Below are 23,096 nucleotides of genomic sequence, written 5' to 3'. Positions count from 1 at the left end.
AGGAAGGAATAGACTACACTGAAACATTTGCTCCAGTAGCAAGACTGGAGGCAATCAGACTGTTGATCTCTTTCTCAGTAAATCACAACATAGTTCTACATCAGATGGATGTAAAGAGTGCCTTCCTAAATGGTTATATCTCAGAGGAAGTCTATGTTCATCAACCCCCAGGTTTTGAAGATGAGAAGAAACCAGACCATGTGTTCAAATTGAAGAAATCACTCTACGGTCTGAAGCAAGCTCCCAGAGCATGGTATGAGAGACTTAGCTCATTCCTTCTGGAGAATGAGTTTGTAAGGGGTAAAGTAGATACAACTCTTTTTTGCAAGACTTATAAAGATGATATCTTAATTGTGCAAATCTATGTTGACGATATTATATTTGGTTCTGCTAATCAATCTCTATGCAAAGAATTTTCTGAGATGATGCAGGCTGAATTTGAGATGAGTATGATGGGAGAATTAAAGTACTTTCTGGGAATACAAGTTGATCAAACACCAGAAGGAACATATATCCATCAGAGCAAGTACACTAAAGAACTTCTGAAGAAGTTCAATATGCTGGAATCTACAGTGGCCAAGACTCCAATGCATCCTACATGCATTCTGGAGAAAGAAGATAAAAGTGGTAAAGTATGTCAGAAGCTCTATCGTGGCATGATAGGTTCACTTCTATACTTAACTGCATCTAGGCCAGACATATTATTTAGTGTTCACTTATGTGCTCGTTTCCAATCAGATCCAAGGGAAACCCACTTAACTGCTGTTAAGAGGATCCTAAGATATCTGAAAGGCACCACTAACCTTGGCTTGATGTATAAGAAAACATCAGAGTATAAGCTTTCAGGTTATTGTGATGCTGATTATGCTGGAGATAGAACAGAGAGAAAAAGTACTTCTGGAAATTGTCAATTTCTGGGAAGCAATCTAGTCTCATGGGCAAGCAAGAGGCAATCAACCATTGCACTATCAACTGCAGAAGCAGAATATATCTCAGCAGCAATATGCAGCACTCAGATGCTCTGGATGAAACATCAGCTGGAGGATTATCAGATCCTTGAGAGCAATATCCCAATCTATTGTGATAACACTGCTGCAATCTCATTGAGTAAGAATCCTATCTTGCATTCAAGGGCAAAGCACATTGAGGTAAAGTATCACTTTATTAGAGATTATGTACAGAAGGGCGTACTTCTTCTGAAGTTTGTTGATACTGACCATCAATGGGCAGATATCTTTACAAAGCCCTTAGCAGAGGATAGATTTAATTTTATTCTGAAAAATCTAAACATGGACTTTTGTCCAGAGTGAAGATGGATCAGAACCTCTGACTATGATACTTCTTGATCAGAAGATGTCTAGTCCAGAAGGTAACTCAATCAGAGTGTGTGTGCCCACTGGTACTGACTCTGAAGCTGAGACAACAACGCGTGTGTCAGTTTTTCTGATGCATAGTTCCTTGTGCCCGTGTGACAGTCTGTTATGATTGCGTGTAGATGTGCTTCTCTCCTGTGTGTGATTGTGTATTTTACTGTCACTATCTATCTTTAATTTTCAACCGTTGATCTTAAAGTGCTTTTTGAATCAACAACGGTTATTTGATAAAACCCACTATACACACACGTTCTCTTTCACTTCCGGTTTTTGCTCTCGCTCTCTCTGCTTTTCAAAACCGCTCTTCTCAATTTCTCTCTCGATCTTTCTTCATCTTCCAACCTTCATCTTCTACCTCAAACCTTCAACCTCTTCAAAAATGGTGAGACAAACCAGAAGATCTACTGCAGATGCACCTCAGTTCCCTCACATGGAAGTTGGTCTGGCAACGGGTCAAAGGGGCCCTGAGAATCCGACACCCGATCAAGGTCAAGCTCAAGAGCAGATTCTTCCAATTGCAGAACGGGGCTGTGCCGTTCACTGTGTATATCCTCCTGAGGAACTCCAAGTCCTGGCAGAATGGAGATTCAACCTCGACAACTTGGCTACAAATGGGTATGATCTTCGTCCTGAAGTCCAAGCTCAAGGTTGGGGAAATTACTTCAACAGACTTCGAGGACCGGTGTATGATAGATTGGTCAAGGAATTCTGGAAGCACGCCGACTGCGATGATACTCAGGTGGTATCTCATATTCTTGGCAGAAAGATCATCATCACGGAGAAGTCCTTCGTGAACTTGCTGGGTGCAGACACTGCTTATGGGTATCGTTTCCAACTCACGGAATCGAAACTGAAACCCAGCACCAAGGACACAATCAACCAGGCCCTGTACACCACCTTCAAACCGGGCAAGACGAGTTACAAGGTGATGGACCTTCACCCCAAACTCAGGATCTGGCACAAGATCCTGCTTCACTGCATAAACCAGAGACCGAAGGACAGTTCTCCAGACTACATCAACTTCAACCAGAAGGTGATGTTGTTCTTCATCCAAGATCAGAAGAAGATCTGCCTTCCCTACTTCCTGTTCTCCTACTTGAAGGAATGCATCCGGAAGTCTCGCACCACTGCCTCCATCAAGTCTGCAATCAAATATATCCCCTTTGGGAGGCTGCTCTCAGACTTTCTCATTGAAAGCAACTTGGTGCAAGATCTGGTCAATGCTGGATGTGTAGAGGATCTGAGCACCATAGTCAGTGATGTCTTCACTGCAAACTCTCTGAAGAAGATGGGTTTGGTCCAGAAGAAGATTGCTCCTGCTCATGAAGACACATCTTCTGAGATCAGAGGTAGAAGGATGCCTCTGAATGACTACCCTCTGTGGACTCAGGCAGACAATCCTGACGCCATCAGATGCTATGTTGAAGACCTCAGGGCTCAAGGATTCGAAATTGACCTTGATGATTTCGTCAGCAGACTACCACCAGCTCCAGAGTTTCCTTCTCCTCCCAAGAGGAAAGCTCAGAGGAAGATGGTTCTGGACGAATCTTCTGAGGAATCTGATGTCCCTCTGGTCACAAAGAAGAAGAGAAAGCCTGATGATGGTGATGATAGTGATCATGAAGATGGTCCTCCCAAGAAGAAGAAGAAGAAAGTCAGAATCGTGGTGAAGCCTACTCGGGTGGAACCAGCTGCTGAGGTGGTCAGAAGGACTGAACCTCCTGTCAGAGTGACTCGATCATCAGCACATTCAAGTAAGCCTGCACTTGCTTCTGATGATGATTTGAATTTATTTGATGCACTCCCTATTTCTGCCTTGCTCCAACACTCCTCAAATCCCCTCACTCCTATTCCTGAATCCCAACCAGCCGCACAAACCACCTCTCCACCACATTCCCCAAGATCTTCTTTCTTTCAACCTTCCCCTACTGAAGCACCTCTCTGGAATTTGCTTCAGAACCAACCCTCTAGGTCAGAAGAACCAACCTCTCTCCTTACCATTCCGTACGACCCATTATCTTCTGAACCAATCATCCATGAACAACCAGAGCCAAACCAAACAGAACCACAACCCAGAACGTCTGATCACTCTGTTCCCAGAGCATCAGAACGTCCTGCTGCCAGAACCACGGATACAGATTCTTCAACAGCCTTTACACCTGTATCCTTCCCAACCAATGTTGCTGATTCTTCTCCCTCCAATAACTCTGAATCCATTAGAAAATTCATGGAGGTTAGAAAAGAAAAGGTGTCTACCTTAGAGGAATATTACCTTACATGTCCAAGCCCTAGGAGATATCCTGGCCCTAGACCTGAACGTCTAGTTGACCCAGATGAACCTATCTTGGCCAATCCTTTACAAGAGGCAGACCCTTTGGCTCAACAAGCTCACCCTGCCCCTGACCAACAAGAGCCTATTCAACCAGAACCTGAACCCGAACATTCAGTGTCTAACCAATCCTCGGTTAGATCACCCCATCCTCTGGTTGAAACTTCAGATCCTCACCTTGGAACCTCTGAACCCAATGCTCAACTGATTAACATTGGTTCTCCACAAGGTGCCTCTGAAGCCCATAGCAGCAATCACCCAGCCTCTCCTGAACCCAACCTCTCCATAATTCCTTATACTCACCTCCAACCCACATCTCTCTCTGAGTGCATCAATATTTTCTATCATGAATCCTCCTTGAGGCTCCGCAATGTGCACGGTCAGACTGACCTCAGTGAGAATGCTGAATGTGTGGCTGATGAGTGGAATAATCTGGGCACTTGGCTGGTGGCTCAAGTTCCAATTATGATGCAGCTCCTGCATGCAGAGGGAAGTCAGAGCATTGAGGCTGCCAAGCAACGGTTTGCTCGAAGGGTGGCTCTTCATGAACAAGAACAGAGAAATAAGCTTCTTGAAGCCTCTGAAGAAGCCAAGAGAAAGAAGGCTCAAGCAGAAGAAGCTGCACGTCAAGCAGCAGCTCAAGCTGAACAAGCCAGACTTGAGGCAGAGCGACTTGAAGCTGAGGCTGAAGCTCTTAGATGCCAAGCACTTGCACCAGTTGTGTTTACTCCTGCTGCTTCTGCTTCCATTCCAGATCCTCAAGCTGCTCAGAATGTTCCTTCCAGTTCAACTCAGCCAAGCTCATCCAGACTCGACATCATGGAACAACGTCTTGACATTCATGAATCCATGCTGATTGAGATGAAGCACATGATGATGGAACTTCTGCGACGATCTGACAAACCTTAATCTTAGGATCTCTTCTTTTTTCTTTCTTTTTCGTTAACATTTTTTTTTTGTTAAACTCTGTTTCTTTTTACTTATTTATGCTACTTTATTCGTTTGTGAATCTATGCATATCTATATATAATTGTGTCACATATGTTTGCAAAACTCTTTTTATTCATTATAACTTTATGTTTACATCATACATTCTTTCCCTAAGTCTAGAATGGAGGATCCCTCCTCATTCTTCTGCACTCCTGGCGCTGCTCAGACCTATCCTTCTCCAGACGCTCCAGTACATGCTGGATGTTGCTGTGTCTGACCTTTAGCTCATCCATCTCCAGAATCTCTTCTGAAGTCCTGAGCTTCTCTTCCAAACTTTCTTTTTCTTCCAGCAGCTTGAGTTCAAGCCGGCTGAGTTCTTGCACCTCCTCAACGAAGGCAAGAAATTCTTTCAGGTCTCTCTCCAACTCTGGACGCAGGTCCTCTTCCAGCAGTGTCCGTGTTTGCTCCGAGATGGTCGCTGTACCCTCTGGATGCCTGATGTTCAGGAACAAGTCCTCCTCGAAGGCCTTCTTCCTCAGCTCTTCTAGTGCTACGCTGTATGATGCCATTTTTTTTCTTTACTGAAAATTGTTCGAGGTGTGAAGCTTACCCTACTCTCCAACGCTTTATATAGGCTTCACTTTCTCTCTGAAAGTTAATGCTCCTACGGTTTCTCGAGGTTAAGTTCTTGGTAACTGACCCTTCTCTTTACTCACTTAACCGGTGGTAAACGTTCTTCTCTTGCATTAACTCTTCCATTTATATTCGCCTAACTCTGATTCTTGCATCTTTTTCTTTTTCTTTAAACTTAGACCTTCTCTAAGGGGGAGCACCTTGTACTTCAAGCTAAGTTTTTCACACCCCAAGCTTTTTGCTTATGACAAAAAGGGGGAGTAAACCCAGTTTTTGATGTGTAAGATGTGTTAGTGTGATTTATTTTTCTTTTGGAGATTTTAAGAGTTCCACCTTCATGACCATAGATGTGTCACTGGGCAAATACAAGGAATACATTTCACTTCTTCTGAAGTGATTATAAGTTGACTCTGATACCCAAGACTCTGATACCTTGTCCATGACTCTGATTACTTATGCGCTCTGATTACTCGATTTTCATCTATGTCATAAGTTTTTCACTCTGAACTCTTATTTTATTTAGCTCAGAATCTAGATTTTACTAACGTTTTCATCAAGTATTAGATTCAGGGGGAGCTAAGCTCAGAATCAAGCAGTGACTTGAATTCAGAATGAGCAAGATAAACTATTCACATCAGGATAAGTCTTATTCTATATCTCTAAACTCTGAGTGAATTCAGTTTAATGTTTAAGAATTGTTCATCAAAAATCTCAGTTTTGTCATCATCAAAAAGGGGGAGATTGTAAGATCAAGTTTTGATCTAGTAGTACAACTCTATGTTTTGATGATTACAAGTTAACCTTTTGATATGAACAATTGTGGTACTCTAACGTGTTTTTCTGAGTGTGCTATTTACAGGCTCTGACCTCAACTCAATCTCACACGAATCAGAAGCACCGTGTATAAAGAGTGACCCAAGCAACGCTTTCGCATTCACCATGTTCAGTATGAACAGTGGAAAAGCTTCAGAAGTTCTGAAGCTATACAAACTCTGATGTGGACTCAGTCGCTAGAAGCTCTGAAGATCCAGAAGTTCTGATAACCAAGAAACACTGAAGGTTCAGATGTTCTGATGGTGTAGAAGACTCTGAAGATCCAGAAGCTGAATAGTGGAAACTCTGAAGTCCAGAAGCAAGAAACTCTGAAGGCCATGTTCTTCCCTCTGAGTTCAGAATCAGAAGATACAATGGTCAGAGGATCTGTGCTTTCCCTCTGACTCTGATCAACCAGCTTCACAAGTTCCAATACGAAGCATTCCTCTGATCAGAAGTCTCCTAGGTTTAAAGGTCGCGTCGCTATCCAAGTACAAAAGCAACTGTACCTTCCTGACGACCTACCTAACGTTCTCAGCCACAGCAGAAGCTGGATTTTCCAGAACTGCCCTCCAACGGTAGCATTTCCCATGCATCGCTCAACCCTAATCCTTGGAGTATATAAAGAGGCTGAAGACTGAAAGAAACGGCTAGAGGCAAGAAGCAAGAAGCATTCACATACGCAAGACATATTCAAAATCTTCTAAGTTTTCTTTCATCTGAAATTCATTGAGTTTACTATTAGCTTTTTAGAAGCAAATCTCTTGTAAACGATTCTTTGATAAACAGTTTGTTTAGTTCCTTTAGGAGATCAAGGTTGATCGGATCCTAGAGAAGACTAAGAGAGTGAATCTTAGTGTGAGCTAAGTCAGTGTAATTGTTAGTCACTTGTAGGTTTCAAGTGCAGTTGTAACTCTTACCTGATTAGTGGATTGCCTTCATTCTAAGAAGGAAGAAATCACCTTAACGGGTGGACTGGAGTAGCTTGAGTGATTTATCAAGTGAACCAGGATAAAATCCTTGTGTGCTTTTCTATCTCTTATCTTTTGCACTTAAGTTCTCGAAAGATTTGTCAAAATCTTTAAGGTGGAAGTTTTATACTGAAAACGTTATTCAAACCCCCCCTTTCTACCGTTTTTCATACCTTCATATGAGACGTGTGTCTCCGTTTTCTGAGAGGCTTCGGCCGTTTACTGGTTTCTGTCGTATGATTTCCGCACAGAATTATTGTCGTATTGCTTCTTATAGCTTGAGATATTGATATTGTTGTCGAATCGTGCGCTTTGACGCGATTGCGAAGTGTAGGACATTTGAATTGATTCTTTTGATCATTCGGGTTGAAAGAATAACCCTAAGCAGGTCCTGACCTGAGGTCTGAGATCTAGCCCTCCTTGAAATACTTAGACTTTCCCGGGGATTATATTTGGGGGATTTGGGAAACTCTGAATAGTTAGAATTTGGAACTTGAGAACTTATGGAACTTGGATTTCGATAATAAACCTCATAACTCGATTAACTCAACGTGAAATGCTTTGATTAATTAACGAGACCTTTAGGAAAATTTAAGACTTGGGAATGATTGTGAAAAACGGGAAATAGTCGAAAAGCCTTGAACTTGAGATGATTTGATGGTCGTCACGGGGATGAACCATAGTGACCATGGAAATGTCACTGAGTGCAATATGTACTCCGGCTTTTCACAGCCTAGTCGCAAAGACGACTTTGACCTTCGGGTACTTTTAAATTGAGACTTGTAGTTAAACACGTACGTGTGAGGACGATTCGATGTTTGGTTAACCATATTGCATTATGCATACGTTTGGGGTTTGGGACGGTCAAAAGACCGGCCTTTATCGAAGAACACCTAGAGTGTATCTTCGACATTTCGGCGCGAATCCGTATGTCCAAACCCGACGGGTTGGACCGATTCGGCAATAATTGTTTGACACGCGCGAGTCTGTATATTCAATCCAATGGATTGGATCGATTCGGCGGTAGTCACTCGGGCACGCGTGAGTCCGTACATTCAATCCGATGGATTGGATCGATTCAGCGATCGCCATTTTAACTCGCGTGAATCCGTATGTTCAATCCGATGGATTGGATCCATTCAGCGACAACCTTTCGACACGCGCGGATCCGTATGTTCAATCGATGTATTGGATCGATTCGACGATAGTCATTGGACGCGCGCAACGTCCGTATGTTCGACTCTATTGAGTGAAACGACTTGGCGTTGTCATTTGTTGCGTGTGTGAGTCTGTATGTTCAACCCGATGGGTTGGATCGACTTGACATGCCTATTTATTGAGACCATCTTTTGAATTGACATTGCATACATAAATGCACCATAACTTGGATTGTCGAGATATTGCTTATTGAGCCATTGTTTATTGAACTGTTGAGGTAGCAGATATTGAATTGTTTATTAGAGCCTTGATAACATGCTAAGTATATACCTTAGGATAGGCAACTGAGAACCTATATAAGTATATACCCCTTTTATCGCATGCTTTTTGTATATCTATTGTATCCCGTAAGTTGACCCTAGCGCCTTGGCTTTGTTTGTATGTTTGTGTTTGGGCGGTCGGCCTGCTGCCAGGCGTCCGTCAGTCGGTTCGTGATGATTCGTCCCTCGAGGAGGACCAGGAGCGTAATGACCATTACTGAAGCTTTCGACGAGGACCCGAACTTCATGCATGAACGGATGAGGGTCGTTGACTGTAGTGTAGGATAGGGTTGGTTAGAGCATACTGGTAATGGGAGTTTCTGTCATAGCTCTAATTCGTCATTTGTATTTTTGGGACAGGGTAGGTTCCGACAGATTGCTTTTCGGTGTGGTTCTCCGTAGATGCGAATCGAATGGAGTAGTCGGACGTAGGAAGTCTTTTGGAGGCCGTTTTGGGCTAACTTACTTTCTTGGAGGACGGTATTTATAAAACTTATGACTCTATATATGGGTCGCACATATTTTCCTGCGGGCACCACTTTCATTTGCTTTCCGTCACTTGACGACACTCGTGACGATGTTTTTAGTTGCAGCGAGGGCTGTACTTATATTGTATGTTAGTCGCTGTTAATCGCGATTGGGTTGAGTCATTAATTTCGACAAGTCTTTTTATTTAAACAAATCGAAAAAAAAATATAACTGCTTTTCCCCTTTATTTTATTTTTGGTTACTAAAGTGACTCCACCGAAATCAGGGTGTTACAATAAGGAATAAATAAGGAATATAAAGGAAATAAATGAATAATGATTTTATAACAAATAAAACGCCCCTGTCATTAATTGTTTTATATAAGGAAATAGAATGAATTTATCAATTAATTTCGATTAATAATTTCCTTAAATTACACTCCAATGCATTAAAATATAATTAATCGTCATTAAGTTTTATATATAAGGAAATATGTAAATTTGATTATTTAATACATAATTAATGGTAAAAACGTGATAAATTATGCAAACTAATTTAAAACCAATCAAAAGGGGATTCACGTGATAAATTATTTTCTTATAAGGAAGTTAGATGAATTAATCATTTGAAATAGAATTGTTTTTAAAAAAAAATGAATATACCTTTTATTCCGTGTAGAATTTAAGGTCCTTTATAAGTTGCATATCAATTAATCAATTAATGTAATTATATGGTTTTGGACTAGGCGGGACATAAAAGTTATTTATGCCCGCCCAAAAAGGAGCAATCATGCTAACGAAGACAGCCTGGCGAGAATCAACGACACGGTGTAATAGCTTTGCTCTTCCTCAGGTGCACCCGCAAGCCAGCTGGAAGATTCTCTTGGATTTGTCTTATATACATAGGGATTTGGGCCCTGATTGTCAGGCCCAAATATAGGAAAAATCCAAATCATGACCGCACCCTCTATAAAAAGGGAGGTCATCAACTTGTACTAGACAACTTTTCAGCATTAATGAGAATATTCCTTTTATGATATTTTTGCTATTCCAAGTACTCTGCTAGGGTTTACTTTCAGTCATTCTCTTACGTAAGCTTTCCCTAGTATAGAACATTGGCGCCGTCTGTGGCTCTGACCTAGATCTTTCATTGACGTTGAAAGTAGACGTTACGAGCCATGGAGACTCGTTCATGCGGCGTGGGCCGCCGCGATCATCGCTGGCGTGGTGGTGGTCGTCACGGCGGCCGCGGCGACGGACGCGACAACAATCGTCCTATACTGGACGAGCAAGAGCAGGAAGCTTCCTCGGAGGGGGTCCACTCAGTGGCGCCGTCGCCAGCGTCGCTGGTAAATGCGGCTCCGGGAAGGCCTTCAGATCTGATCGCTAAATCAGATCCAGGCGTTCGGCGGCGATCAACGCCGCCTGACTACGTAAACTTAGAAGACCTTAAAACCACTGCCCCACGGAGAGCGCAGGAGGCAGTGACGGGTATCACGCCTGCAGCTTTACAGCACATGTTAGAAACTTTGCAGAAGGTGCAATCCCAAAACGAGCAGTTGCAAGCCCAGGTTGAGTATCTTACTCAGAGGCAAGACTTTAAGCAAGGACAACGTCTGGAGGCGGAGGACGTAGTCGAATTTCAACCTTTCGTTCCAGACATTACCAAGGTGGACATACCAAAGCACCTGCAGACCATGGCATTAGACGCCTTCTCGGGCGACTCTGATCCTATGGAACACCTGAGGTATTTCAACACCAAAATGGTGATCGGCGGGGCAACGGATGCGGTAAAGTGCCGATTGTTGCCTTCTACGTTCAAAGGCATGGCGATGCAGTGGTTCATTAGACAACCGCCCTTCTCCATCGATAATTTCACTGATCTGTCTACTAAGTTTCTGACTCAATTCTCCGCCAATAAAACCACAAAAGCAACAATGTTCGATCTTATCAGCATACATCAGCAACCAGGTGAAAAGTTAAAAACCTACATGGCACGCTTCAGCAAGATGGCGGTTCAATTGGAGGAGGATAACCCGGATGAATGCTTGGCATCTTTCAAAAATGGCCTTCGGGCGGGAGACTTAAATCGGGACTTAACAAGGCGACCAACGAGAGATATGATGGATCTTCGTGCTCGCGTTCAGGAATTCATATTAATTGAACAGGATGATCAGAAGAACAAGAAAGAGAGGAAGGACGCAAGCAGTCTCAATCTGGCGGCGTTTCACAGGAGAAACCCAAGGCGGGGAAGGACACCAGGGTAGCACAAACTCCCCGTGTACCAAGACCGGGACCATATCAAAACTCCAAGCCCGGTTTTCAAAATACATGGCACAGAAATTCCCAAGGTCCCACTGCAGCCACAACTGGTCAGCATGGTGCTTCGCCAGCACCAGTTCCACTTACCAAGTTGAATGCTCCCTTGAGTACTATTTTAAGAGCAGTCGGGCAGACCAATGTTGTGCAATACCCACCGCCTCCCAGGCGGCCGCCAGCTAATGTGGATACAAATCGGTGGTGCGAATACCACAAAGCTCTGGGGCATACCACGGATAATTGTTGGAACTTGAGGCGGGAAATTGATCGCCTGATTAAAGCTGGTCATTTAGCAAATTTCGTAAAAGACACGACAGCACCAGAGGCCGCTAAGACAGCACAAGGGGATAAAGACAAAGGAAAGGAGATAGTCGAAGAGTTGGGCGATCCTGTTGGGGAATGCTCATCTATTGCAGGAGGATTTGGAGGGGGAGCAATTTCAAGCAAGGCCAGAAAGCGTTATGTGGCGGCAGTACACTCAGTACATGAGGCATATGAAGGCGAGTGTGGGATAAATCACTCCCCTATAATATTTACTCCCCAGGATTTTGCGCATGTTATTCCCCATGAAAATGATCCAATTGTAGTAACAATCAGGGTCAACAATTACATGACAAAGAAAGTGTTTTTAGACCAGGGATCTTCGACGGATATCATTTATGGAGATGCCTTTGATCCCCTGGGGTTAAAAGAATCAGACTTGAGGCCGTATAAAGGAACCTTGGTAGGATTTACAGGGGACCGTGTCACTGTGCGGGGATATGTTGAAATACCAACTGCCTTTGGCGAAGGAGAGTTCGTAAAGAAATTTCAAGTGAAGTACTTAGTCTTGGCGTGCAGAGCCAATTACAATGTACGCTTGGGGCGAGACACCCTCAACAAGCTATGTGCGGTCATTTCAACTGCTCATTTGACTGTTAAATATCCAGCCTGCAATGGAAAGGTTGGGGTATTGCATGTGGACCAAAATGCAGCAAGAGAATGTTATTTAAGAAGTGTGGCGCTCTATGGGCGTAAGGCCGCCAAAGAAAGTCACAGAATTACAGAAATCTTTCCACAAGAGGGATTTAGTTTAGATCCAAGAGACGATGTTGATGATTTCCGCCCACAACCTCTGGAAGAAACCAAGCAAGTGCAAATTAAGGATAAATTTTTAAAGATTGGCAGCAGTTTAACAAAGGAGCAAGAGGAAAGATTGATCACCCTCCTGGGTGATAATTTGGATCTCTTTGCATGGACCATCAATGACGTACCAGGGATTGACCCCAATGTGATCACTCACAAACTGGCCATTCGACCAGGGGCGACCCCAGTCATCCAGCCAAGGCGAAGAATGAGTGATGAAAAGAATAAGGCAGTACAATTAGAGACTGAGAAACTAATCAAGGCTCGCTTCATCCGTGAGGTGCAGTACCCAACGTGGCTCGCCAATGTTGTGATGGTCAAGAAATCCAATGGGAAATGGCGAATGTGCACAGACTACACAAGCTTGAACAAAGTGTGTCCCAAAGATTCGTATCCACTTCCCAATGTTGATAAGCTTGTGGATGGAGCTTCGGGGAATGAACTTTTAAGTTTCATGGATGCTTACTCGGGCTACAATCAAATCATGATGCATCCATCGGATGAAGAAAGTACAGCATTTATGACCAATCAGGCGAATTATTGTTACAAGACAATGCCTTTTGGTTTGAAGAACGCAAGAGCCACGTATCAACGGCTCATGGACAAAATTTTCAAGAAGAAAACAGAAGTAAGTGAAGAGTTTCAAGAAAGAGGAAGAACTAACCGGAAGATGAACTGCAAGATTGAGTAAGGAGGACGTCGACTATGGGGAAGCACCGCGCAATGACGACGACTGGAGCAAGGGAGGTTTGCCGGAGTTTGAAGACAAAATTTTTTCAAGACAAGTAGGCAGGAATATGGAGGTATATGTGGATGACATGATTGTAAAGTCCGCCAGGGCTGGTGATCATGGCGGCGATCTTGAAGAAGCATTTGCTCAATTATGAACATATCAAATGAAGTTAAATCCTGAGAAGTGCTCCTTTGCGATCCAGGGAGGAAAGTTCTTGGGATTTATGTTAACCTCAAGAGGGATAGAAGTGAATCCAGACAAGGGGAGGGCGATCTTGGAAATGAAAAGCCCAACAAGTGTAAAGGAGGTGCAACGTCTAACAGGACGAATGACCGCTTTATCACGTTTTTTGCCAATGGCGGGTGACAAAGCGGCCCCATTTTTCACATGTTTAAAAAAGAATTCAAAGTTTCAGTGGACAGAGGAATGCGAACAAGCTTTCACCAAGTTAAAAGAAACATTAGCAACATTACCGGTACTCTCCAAGCCAACGCCAGGCGTCCCCTTAATACTTTATTTAGCAGTCACTGACAAGGCGGTGAGTACGGTGTTGCTTCAGGAAGAAGGAAATAAGCAGAAGGTTATATATTTTGTAAGCCATACTTTGCAGGGGGCGGAGTTGCGGTACCAGAAAATTGAAAATGCGGCTTTGGCGATTTTGAAAACAGCAAGGCGCCTCAGGCCTTATTTCCAAAGTTTCCAAGTAAAAGTTAAAACTGATGTTCCCTTACGGCAGGTATTACAGAAGCCTGATTTATCAGGAAGATTGGTCAGCTGGTCAGTAGAGTTATCAGAGTATGACATACAATATGAGCCGAGGGGCCAAGTCACAATCCAGAGTTTGATCGACTTCGTGGCGGAGTTAACACCCACGGAAGGCGAGAAGACTCAAGGAGAATGGGTCTTATCTGTGGATGGGTCCTCCAACAACACTGGAAGTGGGGCTGGGATAACCATTGAAAGTCCAGATAAAATGATAATCGAACAGTCTCTAAAATTCGAGTTCAGGGCGAGCAACAACCAATCCGAATATGAGGCTCTGATCGCCGGTTTAAGGCTAGCCATTGAATTAGGAGTCCAAAAGTTATTCATCAAAGGAGATTCACAGTTGGTGGTTAAACAGGTGAAGGGCGAGTATCAGGTAAAGGATCCGCAACTTTCCAAATACTTGGAAGTGGTGCGCAGATTAATGATGGAAATCAAAGACATTAGAATAGAGCATGTCCCGAGGGGTCAAAATGAGAGGGCTGATGTGCTAGCAAAATTGGCAAGTACAGGGCGATTGGGCAATTACCAAACAGTCATTCAAGAAACCCTGCCTCGCCCAAGTATTGATTTAGTGGAAGTGAAGTTCAAAGCAGTAAAGTCAATAAGTGAAGGCGAGCCTTCATGGATGGAATCAATCAAGATTTTTCTACAGAACCCTCCACAGGATGGCGATTTGAACTCGAGAGCAAAACGTAGAGAGGTCAGTTTCTATACACTGGTAGATGGTGAATTATATCGGCGAGGCATTATGTCTCCTATGCTGAAGTGTGTTGACACCAAGGATGCCCCGGGAATAATGGCGGAAGTCCACGAAGGAGTATGCTCCAGTCATATTGGTGGGCGATCCTTGGCAGTAAAGGTTTTGAGAGCAGGATTCTACTGGCCCACAATGAAGAAGGACTGTCTGGAATATGTTAAGAAATGTGAAAAATGTCAAGTCTTTTCTGACTTGCATAAGGCTCCGCCGGAGGAATTAACCACCATGATGGCGCCTTGGCCATTTGCTATGTGGGGGACTGACATTTTGGGACCATTCCCAGTAGCGAAGGCACAAATGAAGTATATCATCGTGGCGGTTGATTACTTCACCAAATGGATAGAAGCTGAAGCAGTGGCGACTATCACGGCAGCCAAGGTCAAGAATTTCCTGTGGCGAAGAATTATGTGCAGATTTAGGGTTCCCATGGCTTTGGTAATGGACAATGGGACCCAATTTACAAGTAATGTCACCCGGGAATTTTGCGCAGAAATGGGAATTGAAATGAGATTTGCCTCGGTAGAACACCCACAAACCAATGGACAGGCCGAGTCAGCTAACAAAGTTATTTTGAAAGGCTTAAAAAAGAAGCTGGATGAAGCAAAAGGGCTTTGGGCGGAGGAACTACCAGGCGTTCTTTGGGCATATAACACCACTGAACAGTCAAGCACAAAGGAAACCTCGTATCGTTTAACTTATGGGACTGACGCCATGCTCCCAGTGGAAATAGAAAACCAAAGTTGGCGAGTGGCTCGGTTTAATGAGAATGACAACGGGGAAAATCTGATAGCAAATCTAATTATGTTGCCGGAGGAACAACGGGAGGCACACATAAGGAATGAGGCGGGAAAAGTGAAGGTTGCAAGAAAATTCTCAACTAAAGTAGTGCCAAGAAAGATGAGGGTAGGAGACTTAGTGCTCCGAAAAAATACAATACCCGACAAGCACAACAAACTCTCGCCCAATTGGGGCGGGCCTTAAAGGATTATAGGCGATGTTGGAGGAGGAGCTTATAAGTTGGAACAACTTAACGGTCAAAAGGTTCCGAAACATGGAACGCCTCCCACCTGAAACAATATTTTAGTTAAAAGAAACAACAAAGGTGAATGAAGCCGCACTCTTTTTCCCTTTCTTTGGAAAGTTTTTAATGAGGCGGCATATGTAAGAATGAAGGAACAATTGTTTCCATATATGAAAAGTAATGAAAAGATCATTTCAATAGTATTGCTTATCTTTTGATTTCTATTACGAGTTTTATGCAGTGCAAATCGTATCAAGGTATACAATACCGCGAGGAAACCTTTCGGAATAAGAAAGTATCGCCATCAAATGATAAAAGCCTTGGCAATTCTAGTGGCCACTAGAAACCAAGCCACGTTGGAAAATCGGCTAGAGTATATGAAGCCAAATAAAAAGAACAATTTAGTAAACAACAGCTTAAAAGTAACAACGATTGAAATTAAACAAGTCATATTGAAAAAAGGATAAAGGGGCGAAGCCCACACATGATTTAAAACAACAAAAAGAGCAAAAAGGGCAAGGTTCAAAGCTAAAATTTAAACTTAACAAAATAAAAAAAACAGAATAAATTCAAGCTACGTTCTCGTTGTTGGCGCTGTTTCCCTGGCCTGCAACAGCTTGAGGGTCTTCCTTTCCTTGGTCATCGCCCTTGTTCTGGCCATCTCCATTTTCGCCATCTTCTTCTTCCCCAGGCTCACTTTCATCATCAAATTGAGGAAGGAGATCGAGGCTAACGTCATCCTCGCCAACCACTTAGCCATCCTTAATGTCCTTCAAATAGCCAATGCGGGAAAGATCAAAGCCTGGCTCAACCACACTTATCTGCTCTTTGGCCGCCAGAAAGCCTTGAGCAAATTGGAGGGAGGCGCGCCCTAAAATAGAAGCATTCAGACGATCATACTTCTTTTCCAGCTTTTGACACTTGGCCTGAATAGCAGTATGTTTGTCGTTGATGGCTTCTTTCAGAGACTTGGTCTTTTGAAGAAGCAGGTCCAAAGCCGCCAAGTCATCAGTTAACTTAGCACACTTCTCCACAGCAGATTTCAGCTTTTTGTTGGCAGTTTCAGCATCAGCCTTAGCTCGCTCATATGCAGTCTTGTAATCGGCTGCCTTCTTCTCAAAACGGTTCTTGGCTGAAATCAACTCCTTCACACACTGAGCCATCCCCGCCACAGTGCTGGCGGCAGAAAGGGCATGATGAATCGCCACAGAAGCAATGTTGGGGGGGCCCTGACCGGAAATATCCTTATGGATTCGGTTGTCAAAAGTATGAGTCATAAAGTCCAACCCGTTGAAGTGAGGATCAGATAAGCTCAGCAAAGGGGGAGGAGCCTCGCCACCAGTGGCTGAGCTAGGGCCAGCTTGGCCAAACGGAGTTGGCGGGCGATTGATAATGCTTGAGTCTTGGTGGGGCGGCGGGACGTTGTCGTTTCCTTTCTTTTTCTCCGCCGGATGACTTTTAGAAGCTAAACCGGCTGGATCGAGTGTGGATTGATGAAGAGGTTTGCCGCCAGCAGCGCCTGAAGTCCTTTGGCGCTTTGGGTCCCTGACGTTGTCAGAACCCGAAGCACCGTCATTCTTCTTCTTTTGCTCAGCTTCGGCGGCCCTCTTCTTCGCCGCCGCAGTAGACTGGGCGAGGTATTCTTTCATCTTGATTGGGTTCGCGTCAACCTTGCTTTTTCCCATCGTAGCTGCATGGAAAGCACCAATTAGGCGAAATACATGAACAAAAAGAAAAAAAAGTTATGTGCAAAGATTATAAACTTACTAAAAAATTGATTTAAAGTGCCGGATTTCGACGCCTCAATCAAGTCATGACCAAAGATTACTGGTAGTGTACGAAGGTAATCGGCGATGCCTTGCTCAGATTCATCCAAGGCGTCGTATGAAACGGATATTTTTCGGCGAGGGTTTTTTGTCCAGTAAAAAGGGAAGAGGGGGTTATTGTCGGAATCTCGGAACAAGTTCTTTATTTCGGGCGACTCCATAACTTTGAAATATTTTTTCTGCCATACTTTGTAATGGCTTTTAAGGGCGGTGAACCGGCTCATGTTCTTACGGGCCAAAAGGGGAACCCATTTTACAGAAGTAGGTTTAGTGGTGACTGACTTATAGAAAAGGAAAAACAAGGGGTAGGTCGGAGTGAAACTCAAGTGTTCACAAAGAATTTCAAAGCAGCGGATAAAACCCCAGGCGTTGGGTTGGAGTTGACAAGGCGCCACGTTCATAAAGGAAAGAACGTGGCATATAAAGGGCGAGAATGGAAGTTTAATATTCAAGTCTAAGAAAAAATAACCATAAACAAAAAAGAAATCTGGCGATTCATCGGCTAGTTCTTTGCGCAAAAGAACACAGTCATCCTCGCCACATGGGAGAACATTCAACTGAAGATCTTCATTGTTAGATGTGGCGGGATTTATCTTCGTGAACCCTTGGGCAGATATTCGAAGCGAGTTAATGCTCCCAACACTGCTCCAGATGGAACGCAAGAGACACTTATCTTCAACCAAATGTGCATTTGAGCACCATTCGGGTGAAGATAACTCTTCATTTGAGGAGAGAATTGAATCTACAGAGCCGGCGGGACCGGAATCATCGTGAGTAGAAGGCGAGGAGTGAATTTCAATGACAGTTGGGACAGAAACTTCCCCCTCCGTAGAAGGTGAAGAAAGCTCCAAGGAAGAAATACTAAAATTTTGCAGTGACATACTGGGTAGTTTCATAAAAAGAAAAAGGAAGACGAACACACTCAAGAAGAAAAAAGCAAGAAGAGGAACAGATTCAAGAAGAAAACAGAAGTAAGTGAAGAGTTTCAAGAAAGAGGAAGAACTAACCGGAAGATGAACTGCAAGATTGAGTAAGGAGGACGTCGGCTATGGGGGAGCACCGCGCAATGACGACGGCCGGAGCAAGGGAGGTTTGCCGAAGTTTGAAGAGAGAAAAGTGAAGAACCGCAAAGAAAGTTTTCAGGAAAGAGTTTTTGAAAAGTGAAAAGTGAAAAGGGGGTTTTTATAGAAGGTGAAGGAGGAGAGAGAAGGAGTGGGGGAAGATCGTGAAGAGACGTGGGATTCGAAATTTGAAAAGGCATGAACTGAAAAGATGTAACTCCTCGAGACGCACAACAGCATTTATGGCAAATGATGACGAAATCCCGGAAAATAAGGGTTACGTGCGTTAGTTGAAAAGACGTGACTGACGGTTAAGAAAATGGCGGTGTATCAACAAAAATAAACATGAAAGTAGCGCCATAATAGTGAACAACAAAAATGGCGATGAATAAATAAGCAAGAGTATGGCGACATACCTGCAAACGGCGAAATATAATATCGCGATACATCGGGCGACAAAACAGTATATAAAGACATTTCGATTCGAGTTACCCGAGTCTCATGTCTTGGGGACATGTGGACTAGGCGGGACATAAAAGTTATTTATGCCCGCCCAAAAAGGAGCAATCATGCTAACGAAGACAGCCTGGCGAGAATCAACAACACGGTGTAATAGCTTTGCTCTTCCTCAGGTGGACCCGCAAGCCAGCTGGAAGATTCTCTTGGATTTGTCTTATATGCATAGGGATTTGGGCCCTGATTGTCAGGCCCAAATATAGGAAAAATCCACATCATGACCGCACCCTCTATAAAAGGGGAGGTCATCAACTTGTACTAGACAACTTTTCAGCATTAATGAGAATATTCCTTTTATGATATTTTTGCTATTCCAAGTACTCTGCTAGGGTTTACTTTCAGTCATTCTCTTACGTAAGCTTTCCCTAGTATAGAACAGGTTTAACTAAGGAATATAAAGGAAATAAATAAATAATGATTTTAAAACAAATAAAACGCCCCTGTCATTAATTGTTTTATATAAGGAAATAGAATGAATTAATCAATTAATTTCGATTAATAATTTCCTTAAATAAATAGTTAATGCATTAAACTATAATTAATCGTTATTAATTTTTTTACATAAGGAAATATGCAAATTTGAATATTTAATACGTAAGTAATGCTAAAAAGTTTTTTTTTTTTATTTTAAAACTTGAAACAAATTTAAAACCAATCGAAAGGGGATTCACGTGATAAATTATTTTCATATATAAGGAAATTAGATGAATTAATCATTTGAAATAGAATTTTTTTTAAAAGGAATATAACTTTTATTCCGTGTAGAATTTAATAACATTATTAAGTTGACTATCAATTAATCAATTAATGTAATTAAATGGTTTAAATATGGAATATAAAAGAAATAAATAAATAATAATTTTATAACAAATAAAACGCACCTGTCATTAATTGTTTTATATAAGGAAATAGAAAGAATTTATCAATTAATTTCGATTAATAATTTCCTTAAATTACACGTCAATGCATTAAAATATAATTAATTGTCATTAAGTTTTTTATATAAGGAAATATGCAAATTTGATTATTTAATATGTAATTAATGGTAAAAACGTGATAAATTATGCAAACTAATTTAAAACTAATAAAAAGGGGATTCACGTGATAAATTATTTTCTTGTAAGGAAGTTAGATGAATTAATCATTAGAAATAGAATTTTTTTAAAAAAAACGAATATACCTTTTATTCCGTGCAGAATTTTAGGTCCTTTATAAGTTAACTGTCAATTAATCAATTAATGTAATTATATGGTTTAAATAAGGAATATAAAGGAAATAGATAAATAATGATTTTAAATTAAATAAAACGCCCCTGTCATTAATTGTTTTATATAAGGAAATAAAATGAATTAATCAATTAATTTCAATTAATAATTTCCTTAAATAAATATTTAATGCGTTAAAATATAATTAATCGTTATTAATTTTTTTATATAAGGAAATATGCAAATTTGAATATTTAATATGTAATTAATGCTAAAAACTTTTTTTTTATTTTAAAACTTGAAACAATTTTAAAACCAATCAAAGGGGGATTCACGTGATAAATTATTTTCATATATAGGAAAATTTGATGAATTAATCATTTGAAATAATTTTTTTTTAAAAGGAATATGACTTTTATTCCGTGTAGAATTTAATAACATTATTAAGTTGACTATCAATTAATCAATTAATGTAATTAAATGGTTTAAATAAGGAATATAAAGGAAATAAATAAATAATAATTTTAAAACAAATAAAACGCCTCTGTCATTAATTGTTTTATATAAGGAAATAGAATGAATTTATCAATTAATTTGGATTAATAATTTCTTTAAATAACACGCCAATGCATTAAAATATAATTAATCATCATTAAGTTTTTTATATAAGGAAATATGCAAATTTGATTATTTATTACGTTTGCGACCTACACTTTTTTCTCTCTTCACTCTTCACTCTGCAGTAGCATACCTTAAAGTAATCTTAAAGAAAAACCTTTTAGCAATTCCAATACCTTACATAGCCATGGCACCTAGCAGAGACATGTTTAGCTTATTACCTCACTCTTTACTCGTCACCATTGTTTCCTTAATACCATTTAAGGAAGCTGTAAGAACTTCAATACTCTCTAAAAGTTGGATAGACATTTTTAAGTGTATGTCCAACATAGAATTTGATGAAGCGTCTTTTGTTAAAGACAATCAAACTTATCAAATCTGAAAAGCACAAAGAAAGATCTTTTTGGATTTTGTGGCGCATTGGATTTCTAATCCCAAAGATACTGTCGTCGATAAGTTGTCTTTGAGATTATCAATGCCAGGGAAAGCGAAGAGGTTTGTGAGAAAATGTGTTACCTTCGCCACAAAACAAGGGGTGAAGGAGTTGGAGTTGAACTTTTGTGAACCAACGTTGGATTGTTATTCTACTACTAATTATATTAATCATGAGGCATTGTTTGAATTGCCAACCCATGTTTATGACTACACTTGCCTCGAATCTTTGAAGTTGATTTCATGCAGCTTTGTTGCGGCTGAGTTGCTTAACTTTCATGTACTAAAAGAACTTTCTTTGGGTTGGATGGAAGTGAAACTCAGTACAATTCAGTCCTTGTTGTCAACATGCGGGGCGCTTGAGAGTTTAAGTCTCAAGAGGTGCTGGAATTCAGATGACTTTGATCTAGGGGAGGAAAACCCGAGGTTAAGAAAGTTGGTCGTGGACAGATGCATGTTTGGATCTAATGGTCGTTATTTTATAGTAAATGCTCCAAACTTAAGATATTTCTATTATTCTGGGTTAAATAATGACTTTTTGATCATAGATGTACGTTCCCTTGTGATGGAAGAGCATGTGCTTGACTTCTGCATTGAGTTGGAAGGATATGCTCTTTTTCTCTACAAACTAGTAGAAAATATATCCGGCATTCGAGTTTTGACTGTGTGTAACTACTTCCTTCAGGTATGTTTTATCTCCTTTTTTCGAATATATCTACTTTTATATTTGGCTTTACTACCTAAATTATGTAATAGAAAGATGATATGCAAACGTTAATTATCAATTGTCTCACATTTTGTTGTGATTTGAATGCCAAGGTTGTTCCCACCGGAGGATGTTTTCTTCGAATGCCACGAAGCTTGAGTGTGACGAGTTTGATAATAATGACCTCTTTGGATCAAAATGAGTTTTTGGGAATCACATTCTTACTTAATAGTTGCTATGAATTAGAGCATCTCACTATCGAATTGGGTCTCCCAAAAAAATTGTTGGTAAGCATTTCTAACATTTGTTTTCGCATGCGTTTGCCGATAAGATTCCTAAATCTATAATTTATAATTGGAGAAGATAATATAAAAAATTTAATCAGTACAAATCTAATAGTATAGAAATCTCATGGAAAAGCAACATTGCCCTCTTAATTTTACTAATTTCGTTCTTGTGTATGAGTTTTAGTAGCTGAACTTTTATTGTTTTTCTGTAGGATTATGAGCTACCGGACAACTTTAACCCCGAGGGATTTTGGATTGATCATGCAAGGGCTTATAGATGTATTGTATATACTCTTCGAGAGGTGGATATTAAGGGCTTCAAAGGAACAATTAATGAAATTCGCGTGCTTACCTATTTCATCACTATGGGGAAAGTCTTAAGAAAGATGACTATCAATAAATCAAAGGATGATGTGAGGTTGGAGTCCTACCACCGTGACATGGCAGAAGAGTTAATGTCGAAGGTTCAAAGAGCTTCAACAGAATTAGATATTTCAATTTGTTAACGTAAACTTTAGTATTTTAATGCATTTAAATGTTCATGCATAAGTATTAATTCTTAAACTATTTTGAAAATGTATTATTTCTCATGGTACCAATTTCCATGGTTCTTTTTTATAGAGTTATATATCATGCCACTGATAAATTTGTTGCTGAATAATGAGAATGAAAAGATACTCAAAGAAGAGGAAAATTTGGGTACTTAGAAATTCAAAGAATTAATCGTA

The 23,096-nt window shown here is 41.1% G+C and overlaps 1 protein-coding gene across 1 annotated transcript; it reads left to right on the top strand.

Moving 5' to 3' along the window:
• Positions 1–21,418: 21,418 nt before the first annotated feature.
• LOC130712584 (putative F-box protein At3g29830) lies at positions 21,419–22,874 on the top strand. Its single transcript, XM_057562411.1, has 2 exons — positions 21,419–22,060; positions 22,581–22,874. Exons 1-2 carry the CDS (start codon positions 21,419–21,421, stop codon positions 22,872–22,874), a joined length of 936 nt encoding a protein of 311 aa, XP_057418394.1.
• Positions 22,875–23,096: the final 222 nt, after the last annotated feature.

This window comes from Lotus japonicus, chromosome 4, assembly GCF_012489685.1.
Source record: "Lotus japonicus ecotype B-129 chromosome 4, LjGifu_v1.2".
NCBI classification, from domain to species: domain Eukaryota; kingdom Viridiplantae; phylum Streptophyta; class Magnoliopsida; order Fabales; family Fabaceae; genus Lotus; species Lotus japonicus.
This window is presented reverse-complemented; position numbering and strand designations above follow the sequence as displayed.